Below are 21,999 nucleotides of genomic sequence, written 5' to 3' on the forward strand. Positions count from 1 at the left end.
GGGTATTAGATTTATTATTACACCGAGATTATCAGTATAAAAACATTGATAAACTATTTTAGTCTCATCAAATAAAAAAAAAACAAAGCAAAAAGCACAGTGGACTTCAATCTTATAATGCGTCCGTGGCTTTGTTTGAAAAAGAAAAACAACAATAAGTATGTAACTGCTTTCGCTCACTCACTCATTTAAAGGCTCTATATAAATCTATTTCCGTAATTACTTTACTGGTGGTAGGACCTCTTGTGAGTCCGCGCGGGTAGGTACCACCACCCAGCCTATTTCTGCCGTGAAGCAGTAATGCATTTCGGTTTGAAGGGTGGGGCAGTCGTTGTGACTATACTTGAGACCTTAGAACTTATAATCTCAAGATGGGTGGCGCATTTACATTGTAGATGTCTATGGGCTCCGGTAACCACTTAACACCATGTGGGCTGTGAGCTCGTCCATTCATCTAAGCAATACAAAAAAAAAAAAAAAAATCGCCAATTTCTGCCGCGGAGCAGTACTGCACTCCAGTTTGAAAGGCGGGACATCTGTTATACTATTCTAATGAGAATAGAGACAACGCAATACAAGGTTAAACTAGTATCTGAATACTAAAATAGTAAACAATAAAGACATAAAAAAAGAACTAAATTAGTGATATTTCTGATTACCCACAACCCACAAAAAAAAAAACTCGACATAAAAGACACCGGTTATTCAAAAATGAACCTTTTCATATTATGTAAAATTATTAAATTATTATATATATAAAATAATATATATAAAAATATAATATATATAAAAATTATTAAATAGCATATTATTTACGTTGGCATAAAGCATCGGACGGACGTAATAATGGTCTCCGCTCTAGGTACTCGTACAATTAAAGATGAATACGAAATATCGGTTACATAACCAAAACGGCATTGGCAACACCGACTCGGGTCGAGTTCAAGTTCAATGACAAAACAGAATCTCCTACTACGAGTCTGTATGATTTTTTAATTAAATTATAAAAGATTTGTATTGTCATTTCTAGGGTATTCGAATAATTGTTTTAATTTATCCAAAATGGACTTTTTTTTTATTGCCCTTGTAGGCAGACGAGCATACGGCCCACCTGATGGTGAGTGGTTACCGTCGCCCATGGACTTCAGCAATGCCAGGGGCAGAGCCAAGCCGCTGCCTACCGAAGATGAATAGGCATTTTTACTCAAGAGGATACGCTAGACGTTACCCTATTTATTTTAGTAGGGTATATAATATACACTCGGTTTTTATTTGCCAAGATCGACATAAGAGATGATAGCCCATTCGGTATTAAACGGTTCTGTGTGTTTAGTGCGAGTTTTTAACGTTCTCGATAGCGTAAAAGTTAACTCAATTTTGTATGGAGTTAAAACGTTTGCCGCTAGGGGCGCTGTTCCAACTGCATACAAATTTGAGTTAACTTTAACGCTGTCGAGAACGTTAAGAAACTTGCACTAAGCACACTGAGCCCATAGAGACCTTAATATCAATGGCTATACCATTATTATCTTTATTTGTTTTGTTACTATGTTTGTCTCGATCTAATTAATAGAAATAGTGTCGTTGCAGCCGCTCGTGTGCCCTTTGTGACATCCCTTGCCATCAGGACTTTGAATTAAGAGATTATGAACGAAATCTTAAGAAAGAGATGAAAGCTATGTATTTCATTATAAAGGTTAAATTCCGTATGACGTATCAATTTTAGTAACCACATGTAAACCGCTTATTGTACGTCAGTCATTTGTATGGAGAGCTGTATTAAAATGAAGATAACAATTTGCTGTATCTAACAAAGAACGTCTATTATTATTATTAAAAACAGTAGACGGTGCTGTCTAGATAATGCACTTCTTATCATTGCTCTGAAATATGATAACGACAATTAAATATCACTATAATAATTAAATTTCAGAAAATGTACTTTTTCATTGTTGTACTCATTCGAGAAGACGTTAGACCAGACGATGTGTTTTTACGTCATTTATTTTTTAAATCTTAAAGTTAATTGTAGTCACGAATCGAAGAAGGAATCATATCAAAATGGCGAGACTTGTCATTTTTTTGTATTAAATTAATTAAGTACTAAAATCAAATGTAAAAAGATGTAGGTTTTCTAGTTCTTTAAAGATGTTCTAGAAGTTTAAAGTCGGTCTCGTATATTTAACATTTGTAACTATTGAGAGTTATAAAGAGTTTTAAATTGTACTAGAGGTCCCGCAGTAGTCGAATTCAACTATAATTAATTGGAATTGTAAGTTTGTACATTAATATGATTGTATTTTATACTTCTATAATCACAAATTTCGCCAAGACTACACTATAAACAATATTAACAAAGACAAACAATATTTAATCTCAATTTGACAACAGACGTTAAGGACAAAAGTTTGACAATAAATAGTATGCATGCGTGTGTGCGTCAAATACATGGTATGTAGTGTGTGTAATGTCTTTATTGATTTAATGTATCTTTTATGCATTATTTTAAAAAAATATTAGCATTGTGCGCTTCTTCTCTATATTATCTATGTGTGTGGAAAATTTCATACTCCTCCATCCGCGCAATTTTCGTAAAAAGGGATACAAAGTTTTTGCTTCACGTATTAATAAATTGTATGTAGTCTTTACTGGCTAGGGTAATTGAGAGTTAGCGCTTTATAGAAAAAAAAACCCTCGTCTTGTCAATGATTAAAACGCGTACTTTTGTGCTATAATTTACTTCGAATTAAAATTTTATTGTTGTTTTTATGGAAGCATTAAATAACGTTTTTATTTAAGCCCAATAAATATTTTTACCGCACACACGTGCCACAGTTAAGTTGTGTAACGAAATTATTTTCGCTCGATTCCCCTCCAAATCAATTAATTATTTTCAATCGTAGAATGAAGATTTTTAAAGATTATCTTCTATATCGTATGATACTAGTTCGAATTAATCCACGAATATGTACTTTCAAAGTTTATATATATTATGATTTATATTATAATTTACGACATTTACCGTTATGAGGCCTCTGAACTAGAGATGAAACGGATATCCAGTAACTATCCGTTATCCGGCCTATCCGGCCATGTTTTCACTATTCGGCCGGATACCGAATAGTAAATCAGTATCCGGCCGGATTACGTATAGTAAAATTTAAGAAAATCTCATGGTTATACAAAAGGCAAATAATACCACATAGGTATGGATAACTTTTATTTTTATAATCGCGACGTCAAAAGTGATTGTTTGATTAATTAGTTTGTTTAATATACTCAAAATTAACAAGTGGCACATTATGGTGAATGAATACCAAATCGTGGTCGCGATCTCCGTTCACGTGCGACAACACCCGGACGCGCAAGAATATTTCCGAAAGGGCCGAATATCCGGCACTCCGACCTCGCAGCTTGCCGAATATTCGGTATCCGGTATCCGGCTAAACCACTATCCGTTTCATCTCTACTCTGAACGCAATGCAAAAGAAAGCAATCCAACAGTTAAGTGTTACTACGACGGCGCGAGTAGCACTCACGGTTATTAGCCAGCGAACAAATAATTACACGTCCATTCTAATTTTAGACATATTTTTTTCTTTTTCGTCGAATAAACATAATTATTGAGTCTGTAATGTGTTTTATGATGCATGGTTTATATGTACATGGCTCATGAAAAAAATACGCATTTATGAATTAAATTATATCTAAGATTTACGTTTCATAGGATAATGATGTTTATTGCAAAAAGGATGACGTGTTGTACTTCTTCGGCTATTTGAATGAAGTAAACTTAATTGAAGTTCAATTAGAACGTTGAAGTTCAAAACATTGAACTGTTGATGCTAATCTATATATGTATATAAAAATGAATTGGTGTTCGTTAGTCTCGCTAAAACTCGAGAACCGCTGGACCGATTTGGCTAATTTTGGTCTTGAATTATTCGTGGAAGTCCAGAGAAGGTTTAAAGGTAGATAAATATGAAAATGCTCGGAATTTAATAAAAATAACAATTTTGTTTTCCGTTTGATGTGTCCCCCGTCGGACGGATTCCTTCTGTTTGTTTTAAGTTTATTTTATACAAAATTTTAGGTCTTTTATTTATCGATTGAGGCACTACAAAGTCTGCCGGGACATCTAGTACCAAATAAAACGCACCTTTAATTACAAAGATAAATGTGCACATATTAAGTTAAATGGCGCTTAAACAAAATAGAAATTCAGCCCTCGACTATATTTCACATCAAAATACGTTTAAAATCTTTTTCTACTTAACCTCAGTAGGCATTTATTAGTTTATTATTTATATTACGTGCGTGTCGAATGGTAGTTCTTATCGGGCGGAGATGAAACAAGAATTGAATTTGTAGTTCATTATTACAAAGTTATTGGCAACTGTTTTCGAACAGAAATATGTACTGTTTGTTTTTACAGTAAAGGATATTTAAAAAAAAAAGATGTTTAAGTAAGATATCGCTGTTTTCTGGGAACTTTTCTTTCTCGTGCTTTAAAGCTCGATAATTAACTTTTTCCTCCGACGTTCCTCGAGCGTACTGACATGTTTTAACAAAATTAAGAATTTACAATTTTTTTTGTATTATTACGACTGTTGGTCAAGTGCCACAACTATTACACACACTATACACTAACTCATATTGTATCAGAGTCTCACCCCTCAAGCCTTCAAATCAAAAACAAATATCTTTGGCAATTATCGTCGTGGCCTAAAGGATAGGACGTCCGGTGCATTCGTGCGTTGGTAGGCACCGGCTTGACTCTGCCCCTGGCATTGCTGAAGTCCGTGGGCGACGGTAACCACTCACCATCAGGTGGGTCGTACGCTCGTCTGCCTACATCTGTGTCGCTGTCGTGAGCTTGTCCAACTATAGAAGCAAAAAAAAACATACGCATAATCCACGATGGTACAGAATTGAGGATTTGAAAAACATTAAGCGCTGGAAGCATGTTTACCTCTGTGCTCATTACATAGTTAGTAATTTTGCTATTAGAACGTGCTATTATTAACGAAAAGTGTTCAATGTTTTTATTAATGACACGTTTGGATACATTAAAAAAAAATGAATGAATAGTCTGATAGATATGGGTTAGGTTTTTAAGTTACTAACATAGACTGTAACAAAATGTTATGGTTTGTTTTAAACTGAAATAAAGTATTAAGTATTAATAATAATAATGGCGCTGTGGATAGTTTAGAAAAAAAAACAAATTGTTTTATTTTTCGTACTTAATTCGTGGCCAGCGTTGCTATATACGAACGCCTCGTGCACGGATTATCGATTTCATTGAGAAAAAAAATTGTAACATAATATTATGAATTATGTTTAAAAAAAACCTTAGTCAGTTTTCTTTGCGTTTGATATTCTTAACAGGGGCCTATGAGCATCGGAACATGCCAAATGCCGCTGCCTATGATTTCATGGTTTTGTTTTATCAGCTTGAAGCGACTCATCTGATGGTGAGTGATCACCGTCCCTTAGTCGATAGTAATATCGGTAATATCCGTAGTGTTAGAATTGGAGTCGGCTTGTCATTGCGAAGTTTTTCGTTTGATAGGACGGTGTGTTGTGTAACACAATACTATCATGTTATTTTTTTCTACCTAAGATGATAGCCTTGAGAGGCTATTTCAGCGTAACCTTAACTAGTAGGTGAGCTCACGGGGCTCAAACCCTAGTTAGAGCAATGCTTCCCAGAATCTACGACCGGATCGGAAACGCGACCCACTAAGAAGATCCGGCGAGAAACTCAGTGGGCTGTGTCTATGGGTTAATTCGCTCGTCGAGCTCTTCGTCGCAAGCGACGGGTTCGACGAGGACAGTGACCGGTGCTTGAGGTACCTAAAAGCACCGTTAATGGATCGGGAGGATCCGTAATGACGTGCTTTGGGCGAATATTGTTATGAATCCTGCTATGGAGCAGCCATGCGCTTCGGTGAGTCAAGGTTGGAGACGGCAGTTTCCATCGTGGAAAAAGAAGTGATTCTATAAAATAAAAGTATGTAATAGTCGTCGTGGCCGAAAGGATAAGACATCCGATGCATTCGTGTGTAGCGATGCACCGGTGTTTGAATCCCGCAGGCGGGTACCAATTTTTCTAATGAAATACGTACTCAACAAATGTTCACGATTGACTTCCACGGTGAAGGAATAACATCGTGTAATAAAAATAAAACCCGCAAAATTATAATTTGCGTAATCACTGGTGGTAGGACCTCTTGGGAGTCCGCACGGGTAGGTACCACCACCCCGCCTATTTCCGCCGTGAAGCAGTAATGCGTTTCGGTTCGAAGGGTAGGGTAGCCGTTGTAACTATACTGAGACCTTAGAACTTATATCTCGAGGTGGGTGGCGCGTTTACTTTGTAGATGTCTATGGGCTCCAGTAACCACTTAACACTAGGTGGGCTGTGAGCTCGTCCACCCATCTAAGTAACAAAAAAAAATTTTTTTTAGTATGTACCTACTATTTTTTTAAATATTTATTTACGTGTACAGTTTTATTTTAAATATCAATTACGTGTGAACATGCATACGATCGACCGCAAAACAACAATGACTCTAAAACTTGATCTAATCTTAGAAACACTACGGGTTGAAAATAATAGAATCCAATATTTGTTTATTTTAATTGGACAACCACTCGTAATGACGCGATTTGATGGTCGTTGTAAGAAAAAAAATTTGGTAAATCCGACTGTTTAACTTGAAAAAAAAAACAGTTTTGCTTTTATCTTCGGTGATCGTCATCACAATAACTGGTCCTGCAGTGCCGCACCCAAATGACTCCAGCGACCTTCACCGGGGCGTCGATCCAGTACAGTCATGTATGGCCATGTTGTGAGCTCGCACGGTTTCCACCACCCTGCCGCACCGATCTGACAGGACAGCTGCCTTACAAGCGTAATTTAGTCAATGATCTTGACTTTATATCGAAGCGAGGGCTATTATTAGGGTATTTCGATTTAAATTCCATACATCACTTGCTGTTCAATATTCATTATAGAACGGTTGATAAATAAAAACATCCAACGCTTTACCAAAATATAGGTCTTGCTGATAGAAAAAAAATAGATTGTCACGCGCGCATTGTGTGTGAGTCAACAAAACTACTCATACAAAACATTCACCTCCTTACGTTTTGTAGTAAATGGTGGTAGGACCTCTTGTGAGTCCGCGCGGGTAGGTACCACCACTCCGCCTATTTCTGCCGTGAAACAGTAATGCGAAGGGTGCGGCAGCCGTCGTAACTATACTTGAAACCTTAGCAGTAATGCGTTTTGGTTTGAAGGGAGAGGCAGCCGTCGTAACTATACTTGAGACCTTAGAACTCATCTCTCAATGTGGGTGGCGCATTTACGTTGTAGATGTCTATTTATACTGATGAAGATACGGCACGTCTAGTTTATTTCAGTTATTTTCATAGTGTTATGTCCTATGGCATTTTGCTATGGGGCAATGCTGCCGATTTCGAAACGATTTTCATCCTGCAGAAGAGGGCTATTCGTGCTATTTATAATATGCACCCGAGGGAATCCTTGAGGGACAAGTTTAAGGAAATCAAAATTCTAACTTTAGCGTCCCAATACATTTTTGAAAATTTATTGTACGTGCGTAAAAACATTGTAGAATACCCCAGAGTCTGCGATTTGCATAATGTGAACACTAGGAACAAACATAGGCTTGCGTTGCCGGCGGCTCGAATTAAGAAAATAAGCAACTCTTTCAGGGGGCTGGGTGTACAGCTTTTCAACAAGATCCCACAAAACGTTCAACTACTACCTGTTCATAGATTTAAGAAAACTGTCAAGGAACGTTTGTGCAACAAGGCATATTATAAAGTTAAGGATTTTTTACTAGATGGCACCACGTGGGAATGAGGCGTTCGCTCCTGGCCTTTTCATTTTTCATTATTATTATTATTTATTTGAATTGTATTTTTTTGACTTGTTTTTTTGTATACTGTAAATATGTTTTCTTGTTTAAAAAAAAAAGAAAATAGTTGAGAAAATACAAAAAAAAAAAAAGCCCGCTGAGTTTGTTTCGCCGGTTCTTCTCAGGACTGTGGCTTTTTTTGGAACCGGTGGTAGAGTTAACATTTTCTTTTACATTTTGACATTCAACAAGTGTGTTTTTGATGACATCCAAGTTGAAATAAATGATTTTGAATTTGAATTTGAATTGAATATGTTCTCTTGAAGTCGTCGTGGCCTAAGGGATAAGACGTTTGGTGCATTCGTGTTGAGCGATGCACCGGTGTTCGAATCCTAGGCGGTTACCAATTTTTTTTGAAATACGTACTCAACAAATGTTCACAATTGACTTCCACGGTGAAGGAATAACATCGTGTAATAAAAATGAAACCCGCAAAATTATAATTTGCGTAATTACTGGTGGTAGGACCTCTTGTGAGTCCGCACGGGTAGGTACCATCGCCCTGCCTATTTCTACCGTGAAGCAGTAATGCGTTTCGGTTTGAAGGGTGGGGCAACCGTTGTAACTATACTTGAGACCTTAGAACTTATATCTCAAGATGGGTGCATTTACGTCGTAGATGTCTATGGGCTCCAGTAACCACTTAACACCAAGTGGGCTGTGAGCTCGTCCACACATATAGCAATAAAAAAAAAAGATGTCTATGGGCTTCGGTAACCACTTAACACCAGGTGGGCTGTGAGCACGTCCACCAATCTAAGCAATAAAAAAAATCTGAGTTTTAATTCAATAATTATAATCGTGTGTGTGATTTACGATAGTTAATGTAAACAAACGAACATATTACAGTTGTTTAAAAGGCGCTCCGTGACATCCGATCTCTAATTGGTGTCATCATTGTTTTATGGGGTCATCGAGACGTCGAGATATCCCCAGCGATGTTTAACTAGATAGAGCGGCACTGAACATTAGGCCCTGCGGAGGCGGTTCGTTTACACACAGCGCGTTCACAAATAAAACAAGCATCAAAACAACTTAGGGAACGAGTTCAACACATTCGTAAGGTTAACAGCTTTTTGCGAAGTAAGAAACCAGAAATTTCGAGAATAAGCTTCTAAAAATACACATGCAGTGCATTGTTATTCTAAACATAAGTTTGAACACAGAACTGCATTCTTATCAACATTCTTCAACATGGTCAGGTGACCAACGCACATATAGACATCATACGCGAATGGTGCTGGGTTTTGAGTCATGAAATAGCAATCTTTAACAACTAGAAATAGGTATAATAGTTTACTCTCAACGCGGTCTACCATCAGCTGACTTAATCGAGTAAGTGTCTCACACACCTGAGTACAATTATCATATCGCTCACGAGACAAGCAGTGAAACACGATCTAGAATATTCTAGAAAATGCTAATGTCATCGATCGTGAATTATAAATAATGGTAGTATTAGCATATCGTTCGCAATTTATAAAATCGAACACGAGAATTTCTCACCTGTTGTTGACACCAGTCGCTGAGCTGTTTTAATCTTGTCTTGCTTAATGATACAGTTTTTGTAGGTTTATCAATTTACGTCCAATCCATCACTGCTGTTATAATGTCGGATTTTTTATGGATATATAAAAAAAAAAACAGAATGATCGAATTCGACGGATCAAAGCGGTAACATTATATTTTGTTGATTTTTAGTTCTTTATGTTCTCGATTTAAGTCAATCAAACCCTTTTGATAGAATTATCTGTAAATTTGCCGTGACCTGCTATGAATTTCCTACTATAACGATATATTAATACGTGAAGCAAAAACTTTGTACCCCTTTTTACGAAAATTGCGCGGGCGGAGGAGCATGAACTTTCCCACACTTATAGATAATATAGAGAAGGAGTGCAGAATGTTATTTTTTTTTATTATGCATAAAAAATACATTAAATCAATAAAAAAAACATTACACGCACTACCATGTATTTGAGACACACACGCATGCATACTATTTGTTTATTGTCAAGCTTTTCTTATTGCTTATAGTCGGTGGTCAAACTGGTGGTCAAACTGGTGGTCAATAAATTAAATACCTAATTGTCTTTATTATTATTTGTCTAAAGTGTACTTACTTAGTCTTGGCGAAATCTGTGATTATATTCGTAGAAGTATAATAGAATCACAATAGTGTACAAACTTATAATTTCATTTAATTATAGTCGAATTTCGACTACCGGTGTACCTACCACTAGTAATCATAATTCGTCTTTGACATTAATAAGTGTTGTACAACTTATAAATTAATAATAATATCAAACTGTAAAATTCTAATCGTTTAGACATTATTTTGTACGCCGGTACCAGGCGAGCATGAGTTCTCAAGAGACAATGACACATCGCGGTCGGGTGAAGGTAACGTCGGCACGATCAAGGCTGATTCGTGTGTTTCACTACGGTTTATTTTCGCATATCCTTCCGACTCATGTTGCCCTAGTAAATAAGTCACGATGAATGCCTGTTAATTATTTATACATTTTTTTTCCTTTTTATATTTCCGCTATTTCTCTCGTTCCGGTCACTTCCACGTTCATTGTAAAAATACACATATCGATCGGTTTGAGGAATGTAGCGTAAATCGCATAGATAGTTTAACAATGAAATACAAACGCTGAAATAGCAAGCCGAAATAACAATTAATTTTACCTTTTTTTACACACACACACACACACAAACACACACACACACACACACACACACACACACAAAACACACATCTATACAAACATTAATGGAAATAAAGCTACTTGATATTTTATAATGAATTAAAGAATATATTTACAATAAATAGTTCAATGTGAGAACGTCCACTTAATAATGAAATGTTAAGAAGTGATGACCGCTGAAATCTGATGAAACACAAGTGCAAGTTGCGATCGTCGATACTTAAGTACATGCACAGTAAAGAGTTGCACTTACAGAAATGTCACATACTCGGAGCAAAATGAAAAACATATTTTATGGCCTCCCATTCACTGCAGGCTACATCGAACGAATTACACAAACATAGGAATCGCTAGAAGAGCTATTTGTGCTTAAAATTTTACAGATAATTCTGTTTATCAAGCGGTTTCGCGGTATCAGATCTACAATTGTTTTAGATGAAATTTGTATTTGGTGGCTATAGATAAAACATTTTTTTCCTACCTAAGCTGAGAGCCTTGAGAGGCTATTTCAGCGTAACCTTAACTAGTAGGTGAGCTCACGGGGCTCAAACCTGACGACGTTGCTAACACGAACCCTAGCAAGAGCCGTGCTTCGCAGAATCTACCACCGGATCGGAAACGCGACCCACTGAGAAGATCCGGCAAGAAACTCAGTGCGCTGTGTCTGTGGGTTAATTTACTCGTCGAGCCTTGCGTCGTAAGCGACGAGTTCAACGAGAACGATGCCCGGGGATAAAACATAGGCAAATACATCTAAAGGACGAGGCTAACTAGCACCTAACGTAACTTCTATTTGTTTTACATTTCGTGCAGTTGAAAAATAATTAATATCAATAATTTGTCAATTACTGTGATAGGCATCACCACGACAATTCTAAATTTCCACACATTCCAAACAACTTCATTTTACTAAGTAGATTTTTGTGACGATGTAGACATTTTTATGGAGTAGTTCTAGTAATTGAAATTATTAAAAAAAAAGGTTTTATTACGAAATTTTGTAACACATATACCTACTCGTGTGTATTTTCCACAGCCAGTTGAAGATATCACTTTTAATTGTACATTCTGTATCTTGACTGATTTTATTTTATTTGTTATTGTACCATGAATTTATTTATTTACATAAATGAAACTACAATTAGTTTAAAAAAATAAGCTTTCAATAATAAACGTTAAACATGTACTTAACGAGATTAAAATTTCACGAACAACGAAACCCGATTTCTCGTAAAAGTCGCTTCCGTCAAAACTTTATTTCCGTATCGGTTCCAATAAATAATATAAGTCGACCAGTTCATTGTAAGTTTCGTTCAGTGTATGTTGCAATTTGTATAAACGTTGGGATGTATTACTACATAGGGAAACAGATAGAGAAATACTTCGATTCAATTGGGGCTAACTTAACTGTGAGTAAATTTTGTGTTCAAGTGAATTGTGCTATATACATATATAATAAAAAACGAGTGTTGAATTATTAAGAAAAAATTTGTCATTAATCAGTCGATGGAGTTCTCAATTGTGTTTCCAAATCTGCGCAGGCCGTGTTTCAGATGAAATACTCTTTATGTTTATTGTTTATCACTGACAGCAAGCAAATAATATGATTAATGTAGAATTACGACAGGGAACTGGATATCTTAAATAAAATGCAGGGGCAAAGATTTGAAGTTTTTGTTTTAATTCAGACTTCGGATTTAAGTTACCGCTGTCAAAAATGTAATTAAGTTTTCTTTGTTTCGTGTTTTTAATTTTTTGATACGTAAGTATTATGTATTTGAAAATTATAATGTAATATATTTAAATTAACCTATTGTGTTGTGTGTAGAATTATTTCGTTTGTGGACTACAAAAGAAATAATTTAAACTCAAATAATATTTTTTTAACGTCCGTGAATATTTCGGTATAAAATTTTACACTAATTTACGTCACATTTCACACTAGGGGCGAAACTTTTAAATTTTACAAAGTATTTTCTTAAAGTCCGTGGGCAATGAAGTCTAATTTTGATATCTCGTTGAACATTACATAATATTATGTTGTCAAAACACAGATGTAGCATTAGAAATGTGTCCGTAAGCAGTGATTAACCATTTATATCTAAAGCATCAAGGATAACATGACTCCAGATTGAAACCAAGGAAGTTATTATGCGCGTAAGGCAAACGGAAGTTTTAATTATATTTTGAAATAACAAATAATTATTTGCAAAAATGTTAAAAGGCCTTTTAAGAAGTGTCATATTATTATGTATTTGAAATGCAATTGTGGTTCCGCTTGTTGCATTTACATTATTTAAAAACTATTTTAACAAACAAAATAACGTTAAACTCTAAAACTATTTAGAGTTTAACGTTATTTCGTTCGTTAAAATTTAAGAAATAATCCATTGGATTTTTATACAAAGAAGTGATTGATTATCTCAACTTTGTTGTCACGGAATTGGGGTCTGGAATATGCGACCGTGGAGGTTTAATTAAGCACTAGTGGCCCCCCGGTAGTCGATATTCGATTATAATTAATTGAAATTATAAGTTTCTAAACTATTGTGATTCTATTTTCAAAGACTATTCTATAATCACAAATTTCGCCAAGACTACACACTATAGAAAAATATTAATAAAGACAAACAATATTTAATCTACTCTCAATTTAACCACAGACGTCAAGAACAAAAGTTTGACAATAAATAAATATTATGAATGCATGTGTGCGTCAGATGCATGGTAGTGTGTGTAATGTTTTTTTTTATAGATTTAATGTATTTTTAGGCATAATTTAAAAAATATTAGCATTCTGCACTCCTTCTCCATATTCTCTATAAGTGTGGGAAATTTCATACTCCTCCGTCCGCGCAATTTTCGTAAAAAGGGATACAAAGTTTTTCCTTCACGTATTAATATATAGATACCTCCTTCTCTAGAGTATCAATTTAAATCTTTCCCTTTAACTAAATTTCATAAAATTTTTATTGAAGAACAAATACAAATTTTACCAAATAAAGAAAATTCGTTGAAAAAGAAACAGCTTTTTTCACAAAGAGATTTTTTAATCATAATTTGTAATATGTTCGTGAGTGCATTAAATTGCTATTTATATATTAATGTTAAGAAACGTTCTGGTTTGCTGGCCACAAATGTTTATTCATATAAATTCGTATCCTCTGTTGATTGCGCACTGAAAAACTCGCAAAAACATAAACACATTGTTCCGAAAACGATGTCAACGTGATTTTTAATGTGCAAATAATTTCGTTTCAGCAAAAAATGTACCAGGGCGACATGTGTTTTAAGAGATACACGATGATCACGTTCAGAACAATAGTTGATTGCGTTGAAATTACTTTTTTTGTTTCCATTTTTAATACATTTTTATTCTTTTTATTTTATCATTGTTCTAAGGTCTCAGTATAGTTAGGACCGCTGCTCCACCCTTCAAATCGAAACGCATTACTGCTTCAAAGGCAGAAATAGGCAGAGTGGTGGTATCTACTCGTGCGGACTCACAAGACGTCCTACCACCAGTAATTACGCAAATTAGAATCTTGCGGATTTGATTTTTATTACACGATGTTTTTCCTTCACCGTGGAAGTCAATCGTGAACATTTGTTAGAAAATTACATTAGAAAAATTAGTACCCGCCTATGGGATTCGAAAACCGTTGCATCGCTAGATACGAATGCACTGGACGTCTTATCCTTTAGGTCACGACGACTTTTTATTAATTAAATTTAATAAAACACCTCTTTTCACCTAAAACGAATAATGCAGAAAGATCGCATAGAGGTTATAATACCATACTCGTCCTAGAATAGTTTTTAGATTTAGATAGTTTTTTAGTACCACGATATGCATAAAAGTACCAAGACAACAAACATAAGCTAAAAGAATGTAGTTCAAAATGTTTATAGAGTTTTTTGTATGGGAATAACTAAGAGGCTATTGCGATCCAATTGAATTACACATTTAATAGATGTTGATTCGATATGATTGTCTAGCATTAAAGGCATGAGCGCAGAAACGTGCCCGTTTAATATTGTTTTCTTACAGACCACGTTTCGTTAATCTGCACACTTTCAAGCGGAAATTTCCTTCTGACAGGCTCGACTTGGAAACGTGATAATTACACCCCCTCTGTGTATGTAATGTGTGTTAATCGTGACCAAACAACCTTTGATGACTATGTGCTGTGAAAACTCATTGACATCTAAAGAACGGCCGTCTGGTGTAGTGGTAAGTGACATGGTCACTACACAAGGGGGTCGCGGGTTCGAATCCCGCCAAGGGAAGATATTTGTATGATAAATATAAATGTCTTTTCCAGGGTTATGGATGTATATTAAATATATGTGTGTGTATAATAAAAATCTTACATTTATTTCCGTTATCTGGTACCTGTAACACAAGTTCTTTACGAACTTATCACGGGACCAGTTAACGTGGCGTGATTGTTAGTAAATATTTATTTATGTATTTATTAAAAAAAAAAATTATAGTGAATTAATTTTAAGAAACAAAACAATAAGCTATTCTTAACATTTCAAACTGTTTTTAAGTGATTTTAAAATTTTGTTTCGATAATGAATTTTATCTTGTGAAATTAGACGTCTACTTCAAAGTTTAAATGTGTTATTAAAGTCTTTGTTAAGATTCGCATAAGTATCGAGTGACGATCGATGAAATACAGTTAATATTTAACGGCTAATGTGATAAGATCAAAATTGCATATTTTAATAGAGCCACAGATGCACGAGTCCCAAATGATAGGCACGTTCGTTTCCATTTATTTTTATGATGGAGCAACTTTACCCCTTCAGCTTTCGATTCAGAACAGGATGCTCGTTGTGTTGTTCTCAGAAAAGCCAACTAAATCACAACGAGGCAGTGATATAACCACAAGAATGAAGAGAGCGTATGCATACAATGATCAAACAACCGAATCTATACATATTATGGGTTAGAAGATTAGTTAGATTTATTATTATGAGTTACGAGAAGTTAGTCTCTCAAATGTCTTCGGGCAAGATAAACTACACTAATATTTATAGGTTAAAATTTAAACAGTTTCACATCTTAACGGGTGAGTGGGGTGAATGCACTAAATACAATAGGTTTTTCGTCAATTTATATACAGCCTGCGTACTGGTGGATACGACCAAATTAAGATGAGAGTTTTTTTTTCGTAATATAAAGATTTGCATCCGGTGTTTATTGCAATATGTATTATTAACTAACATACTTAGGATTTTTTACTGTATGTTCCAAGGGGTGCGCTGGGGTTCTTTTTTGTGATGTCATTTTCTTTATACCATGCGTTCATCCACAATGCGTTACCAAGGATCCTTTTTTTTTTGTTTGATGGCTGGACGAGCTCACAGCCAACCTGGTGTTAAGTGATATAAATTCTAAGGTCTTCGTATAGTTACAACGGCTATTACCCCACCCTTCAAACCGAAGGTGGTGGTGGTACCCATGCGGTATTTGTCACATATCCTTCCGATTTGGAAGGGTTTACACTTCGGGGTTTTTTTCCAACCCTTGATGACCTTCTTCATCGCGTAAGATGTGGTGGGAAGGTAAAAGCAGGATGTCGCACACACGAACCGAATAGACCGCCATCATTATGACTCTTTGACTTTAGAAAAATTTGCATGTTATAATAAGGCATTTGAAATTGATATAATTATTACATACATTAAAAAAAAAACCTCATAAATCGTTTTTAAATCTAGTTTGAACAAGAACGTATTTTAAATTGCATTAAATATACTTAGAATTAAAAACGTACAATTCATTTCCTCGGTGACTGCTATGAATTGTGTATGTACCATACATTTAAAGGAAATTAAATTTAATCCGCGGAAGTTGACAAGTGTGTAACGATGTGTGATTATACGGCCGCGGTCGCGCAGAAATAGATGATTATTCCTCAACCACGTGTGATCGCTGGAAACTAACTAGCAAGCATTATTAAGGAAAAGATCATTTGATGTATGCGAAAGAAACTCCTTCTAATCTTCAAATTCGATATAAAGATAACATCTTTGATTCAAAGGTGAAAGAATATCGGCGGGATTTTAAATAAAACAATAATAATAATAGGCATAAATTATAAAATGATTTCTAATCTGAATGGATACTAATGATCAACCACATCGTGTGTAGGGTTTTCTTAGATGGTCAAGTGGTTACAGGAGCCCATAGACATCTACAACGTAAATGCCGTCACTCATCTCGAGATATGAGTTCTAAGATCACAGTATAGTTACTACGGCTACCCCACCTTTCAAACCGAAACGCATTACTGCTTCACAGCGTATAGCAAAAATACAGAAAATCGAAGAAATCAAGTCATTAAAATGTTTGTTTTAAATAGTTGAATGTACCAGGACTTCATAATTGTTCGCAGGTGTTGGCGGCCCTTGCCGCGCAATCTATCAACATATCGGTGGGTTTCTGTCAGGGCTTCTCGGCGGTTCTGCTGCCCCAGTACTCGCTTGAGTATCCGTCCATATCGTACGAACAGAGCTCATGGATTGGTAAGATTATTATTAATATATAAATATGTAAAGAAAAACCTTTTTTATGTCAACTATTTACATTAAAAAAAAATTGAGAAAAAAAAGAGGAGTTCAGGTTTACTTAATTCAATGATACTGTGTAAAATAATAATTAGTTTGTGGAAAAAGGCTTTAGATGTTATTTTCTTAAAATTGTACAGTAAACGCAATTAAGTATTTTCTTATTATAAAACCATTTTTAGAATATTTCATATCATTATATTTACATATATGTAAAGAAAAGCCTCTATCATTTAAAATCTTGAAAACTCTTTAGTTTAAAAAATCTTTTTCTCAGGCGGAATCATTCACCTGTCTGTTATTCAGTAAAAAGGGAGTTCAGTTTTTTATAGTATAGTAAATACTAATTTTAATTTTAAAAATAAAATATTAATTTTAAAAGAGATTAAGTAAGGTCTTTAAATGTTAAAGGTTTTTCTTTACAGATAATTATTTAAAAAATAATTTATATCATAATAAATGCGAAATATTCAGTTTATGTTATGACCTCGAAATAATTATATACAACATTAAAAAAAAACCGTATAATATTGTTGTATAAAGTGTCTCATTTATTAACCACCACACCACATTGAATGTATTCATTATGATAGTAACAATTATTAACATTTTCAATTAAATGTTATTTCATAAGTTTATAACATAGACTTGTCACCCTACATTTTAGGTTTACGTAGGTACATATCTATGTATACTAGAGGTGCCCCGGTACTCGAATTTCGACTATAATCAATTGAAATTAATTTTGTAATCAAAGAGTATTTATTATACTTCTCTAGCACAGATTTCGTCAAGACTAAACTTTAAACAAATATTAGTAAAGACAAACAATATTTAATCTATTCCCAATTTAACCACAGACTATGAGCAATAAGAAAAGTTTGACAGTAAACAAATAGTATGCATGCGCATGTGCGTCAAATACATGGTAGTGTGTGTAATGTTTTTTTTTATTGATTTAATGTATTTTTTACGAATAATTAAAAAAAAAATTACATTCTGCACTCCTTCTCTACATTCTCTATAAGTGTGGGAAAATTCACACTCCTCCGTCTGCGCAATTTTCGTAAAAAGTGGTACAAAATTTTTGCTTCACATAATAATAATAAGGTATAGATGGTACGGGCCTTTCTTGAACCGACTAGCACGTGTTACCTAAGTATTCTCTTATACTTTAGTGTGTAGGATGAAATGATGTTTCGATTCAGTTCGTATATTTATAAAGCTCACAATTCTCATGTTATTTTTGTGCCTGCTTCGATCTGGCACGAGATGTTAACACAACAAGCTTTTCAGGTCAAACGCGACCCCATTTCGAGTGAACCCAAACGCTATTAATAATACAAATCCCAAAATAAGTTTCGCTTGTCTTTTATTTTTAATTAAAACTAGCTGACCCGGCAGACTTCGTAATGCCTCAATCGATAAATAAAAAAACATAAACTTTTGTATAAAATAAACTTAAAACAAACAAAAGGAATCCGTCCGACGGGGGGACACATCAAAGGAAAAACAAAATTGTTATTTTTATTTAATTCCGAGCATTTTCGTATTTATCTACCTTTTAAACCTTTTCTGGACTTCCACAAATAATTCAAGACCAAAATTAGCCAAATCGGTCCAGCCGTTCTCGAGCTTTAGCGAGACTAACGAAGAGAAATTCATTTTTATATATAGAGATTAAAATAATGAACGAGTTAAAGGTTTAGGCTAACTTATCCGACGACCCTACGTGTTTTTAATGACACTCGATATTAATTGACATTAAGTTGACATTAAATGCCCACCACCTATTGAGGTTTTCAGTTCAACAGAAATCATGATTACCGTAGCCTTGAAACGAGTGCATACGATTTCTTTGTGCGAACTGACAAGGTTAATTATTGAAATCGGACAGTATAATAGCTCTGAGGCATACACCGGCGACCTATGGGACTCGGATATAATTAACTAGCGACCCGCCCTCGCTTTGCTTCGGAAACTGTAATTTATTATTGATTTCTCCACTATTTAATGGATGTTATTATACATATAAACCTTCCTCTTCAATCACTCAATCTATTAAAAAAACCGCATCAAAATCCGTTGCGTAGTTTTAAAGATTTAAGCATACATAGAGATATAGGGACAGAGAAAGCGACTTTGTTTTATACTATGTAGTGATAATTCAATTCAATACATCATCTATATTTTTCACATAATGAATGTTAATAAACATATTTGCATCCATAGTTTAGTTTATTGTACAGGCAGCTAGAGTCGCGCTACATACGTTTTGCAGTTATCTAAAATTCAGAGAAACTGAACAGAAATTTAACTTCGCATTCCTCGTCTTCTAATAAATCTCAAAAACAGGAAACATTTTTTCCAATTGATGTCATAAAATGTCGCATTTTACGGTAGAAAATTATACAACTAAGGCTTAGAATAGCACCACTCCGTCTTTCCCGTCAGTGTCGGAAAAGGCGACAAAGGGGTCCACCGGAGAATGAGTAGCGGCTCTGAGTATTATTACATTTACTGGTGGTATGGCGTATTGTAAGCCCGCACGTATCACCATCTGGACTATTCTGTCGAAATAATCCATGCCTTCCAGTTTAATGGATGGGACTGCTGTTTATGATTCAGTTGAGACTTCTAACTCATGTGTCAAGTTGAGTGGCTGCATTCAGATAGTTACGTCTATGGGCTCTATATTAATTCACCCAGAAGACAAAGGTTACAACAACCTGCAACCGATTTTGTGTCAATAGATGCAAAAAACACAATGTTTTCGTGTTATTTACAATTTTACATATGGAATAATAAACGTATATTCGTACAAACATCGGTTGTGTAAACGAGATAGCGTTTGTTTGTGTTCCTTCACATCCGTGACTCTAAAAATACGGGTGGCGTTGCGTGCTCGGGAGGTTACGACTCCGATGAATGCGTGGTCACGTTTATATTGGCTTCGATATGTTTTATAGAACTATTTAGTGATTTATAGTTGATTTCATTGAAAATTTCAAACAATAAACAATAGTTACTGGTGGTAGGACCTCTTGTGAGTCCGCGCGGGTGGGTACCACCACCCTGCCTATTTCTGCCGTGAAGCAGTAATGCGTTTCCGTTTGAAGGGTGGGGCGGCCGTTGTAACTATACTTGAGACCTTAGAACTTATATCTCAAGGTGGGTGGCGCATTTACGTTGTGGATGTCTATGGGCTCCAGTAACCACTTAACACCAGGTGGGCTGTGAGCTCGTCCATCCATTTAAGCAATAAAAAAAATATATAGAAGTGGCATTTTCCGTTAAGATTCGCCAAATTCAAGTCCACACAATACCTATACGAATTAATTTTATGTTTTGTTCATTAAGTCTTCCTCGTGTAGCAAATGCGAGTCGAGCTCGTCATAGAGCGTCTTGTTCTGAGACGTTATCGGCGAATATTTACAAACACACATCGCAAACAACACGAGACTCGTAAAACGTTAATTATTTATTTTTATTTAATTATAAACAATGCAATCTTTTTATTGTACCTAATCACTGACTGATTCAGCCTCAATGATATCAGATGTAGGTAATGTTACAATATTGTTATCAAGACACAGTTCCTCCAGTTGCGTTGTCAATGTTCTATATATACCTAATATTCCGTCATCTTTCAATTGCAACTGATCTGTTAGCGTTACTAACCAATTAGCTGCTTTATTGAGTTGAGCATAGGAGCTCATCTGTTTAATATGAAGTCGTGATTCCCACTACAGGTTCAGAGATCGTAATTTAATTTTAAATTATTCAATTGCGAGTATGTATTTATCTTTCACTACATCTCACTAAGCAAGTATTAGTAGTTAGATTTTTTTCCCACCCTAGCTAAATAGTCTTGAGAGGCTATTTCAGCTTCATCGTAAATAGAATACATAAATCTATTGAGTAGATCATTATTGTTTTATCAAATATGGATAACCCGTCATGGCCTTTTGTTAAGCAGTTACTGGCGTCCATAAACATAACAACGTGAATGCCACTTAATTCTGATCATCGTCTAAGATGCCCGGTATATTCTTAGCGAGTTTTGCTCCTGCAGACACAACCCACTTTTTTTTTCCTACCTAAGCTGGGCCTTGAGAGGCTACGTCAGCGTAACCTAACAAGTAGGTGAGCTCACGAGGCTCAAACCTGACGCCGGTGCTAACATGAACCCTAGCAAGAGCAGTGCTTCGCAGAATCTACCACCGGATTGGGAACGCGACCCATTGAGAAGATCCCGCGAGAAACTCAGTGGGCTTGTAGTTAGAGTTAAATGTTAAATGAACTGAAGGATCACCTGTAATTTATTCTAAGCACTCTTGACAGTTATTGTTTGTTGTGCTTTTTGCGCCCCACCTCTTGGTTCATTTTGAGCAGGCTCTCCAAGCGTTTTACTAAAGGCACGTTTTGTCAACAGCAAGTCTGGGTGTGATCTCCAACCCCATTGGAGCGCTACTGGGCGGCATGATGGTGGACGCAGTGGGGCGGCGGCTGCTTTTGCAGTCGATCGTGCTGCCGAACCTCATAGGCTGGCTGGTCATAGCCTTCTCAGAGACCTACGTCTTCCTCTGCATAGGACGATTCATCACCGGATTTACTATCGGTATGTTTTGTTTCGTTTTAAATTAATTAGAGAATGACCGAGCTTTGCTTGGCATGTTTTTTTTTGATAAGTTGTGTTTTTTATAAATTATATTTATATTATTTGTTATTTTCATTAATAAACAAAAAAA

At 35.4% G+C, this 21,999-nt stretch overlaps 2 protein-coding genes across 25 annotated transcripts in view; one reads left to right on the plus strand and one right to left on the minus strand.

The window, feature by feature from the left end:
- rg (A kinase anchor protein rugose) overlaps positions 1–21,999 on the minus strand; it is a 633,801-nt gene that overhangs the window by 92,586 nt on the left and 519,216 nt on the right. The gene's annotated exons all lie outside the window — the stretch shown is intronic.
- Positions 1–21,999, plus strand: part of LOC114248019 (trehalose transporter 1-like protein) — a 93,630-nt gene that overhangs the window by 69,470 nt on the left and 2,161 nt on the right. For 2 of the 3 annotated variants that reach the window (XM_089739297.1, XM_089739298.1), the window contains exons 3-4: positions 17,077–17,206; positions 21,684–21,869. In XM_089739297.1, coding sequence (XP_089595423.1) covers positions 17,077–17,206; positions 21,684–21,869 — 316 coding nt within the window. Of the gene's footprint in view, positions 1–11,924; positions 12,076–17,076; positions 17,207–21,683; positions 21,870–21,999 lie in introns of those variants that run through there. The other variant, XM_089739296.1, reaches the window with a different exon arrangement.

The sequence above is a fragment of the Bombyx mandarina genome, chromosome A1 (genome assembly GCF_030267445.1).
Source record: "Bombyx mandarina strain Sakado chromosome A1, ASM3026744v2".
Classification (NCBI taxonomy): domain Eukaryota; kingdom Metazoa; phylum Arthropoda; class Insecta; order Lepidoptera; family Bombycidae; genus Bombyx; species Bombyx mandarina.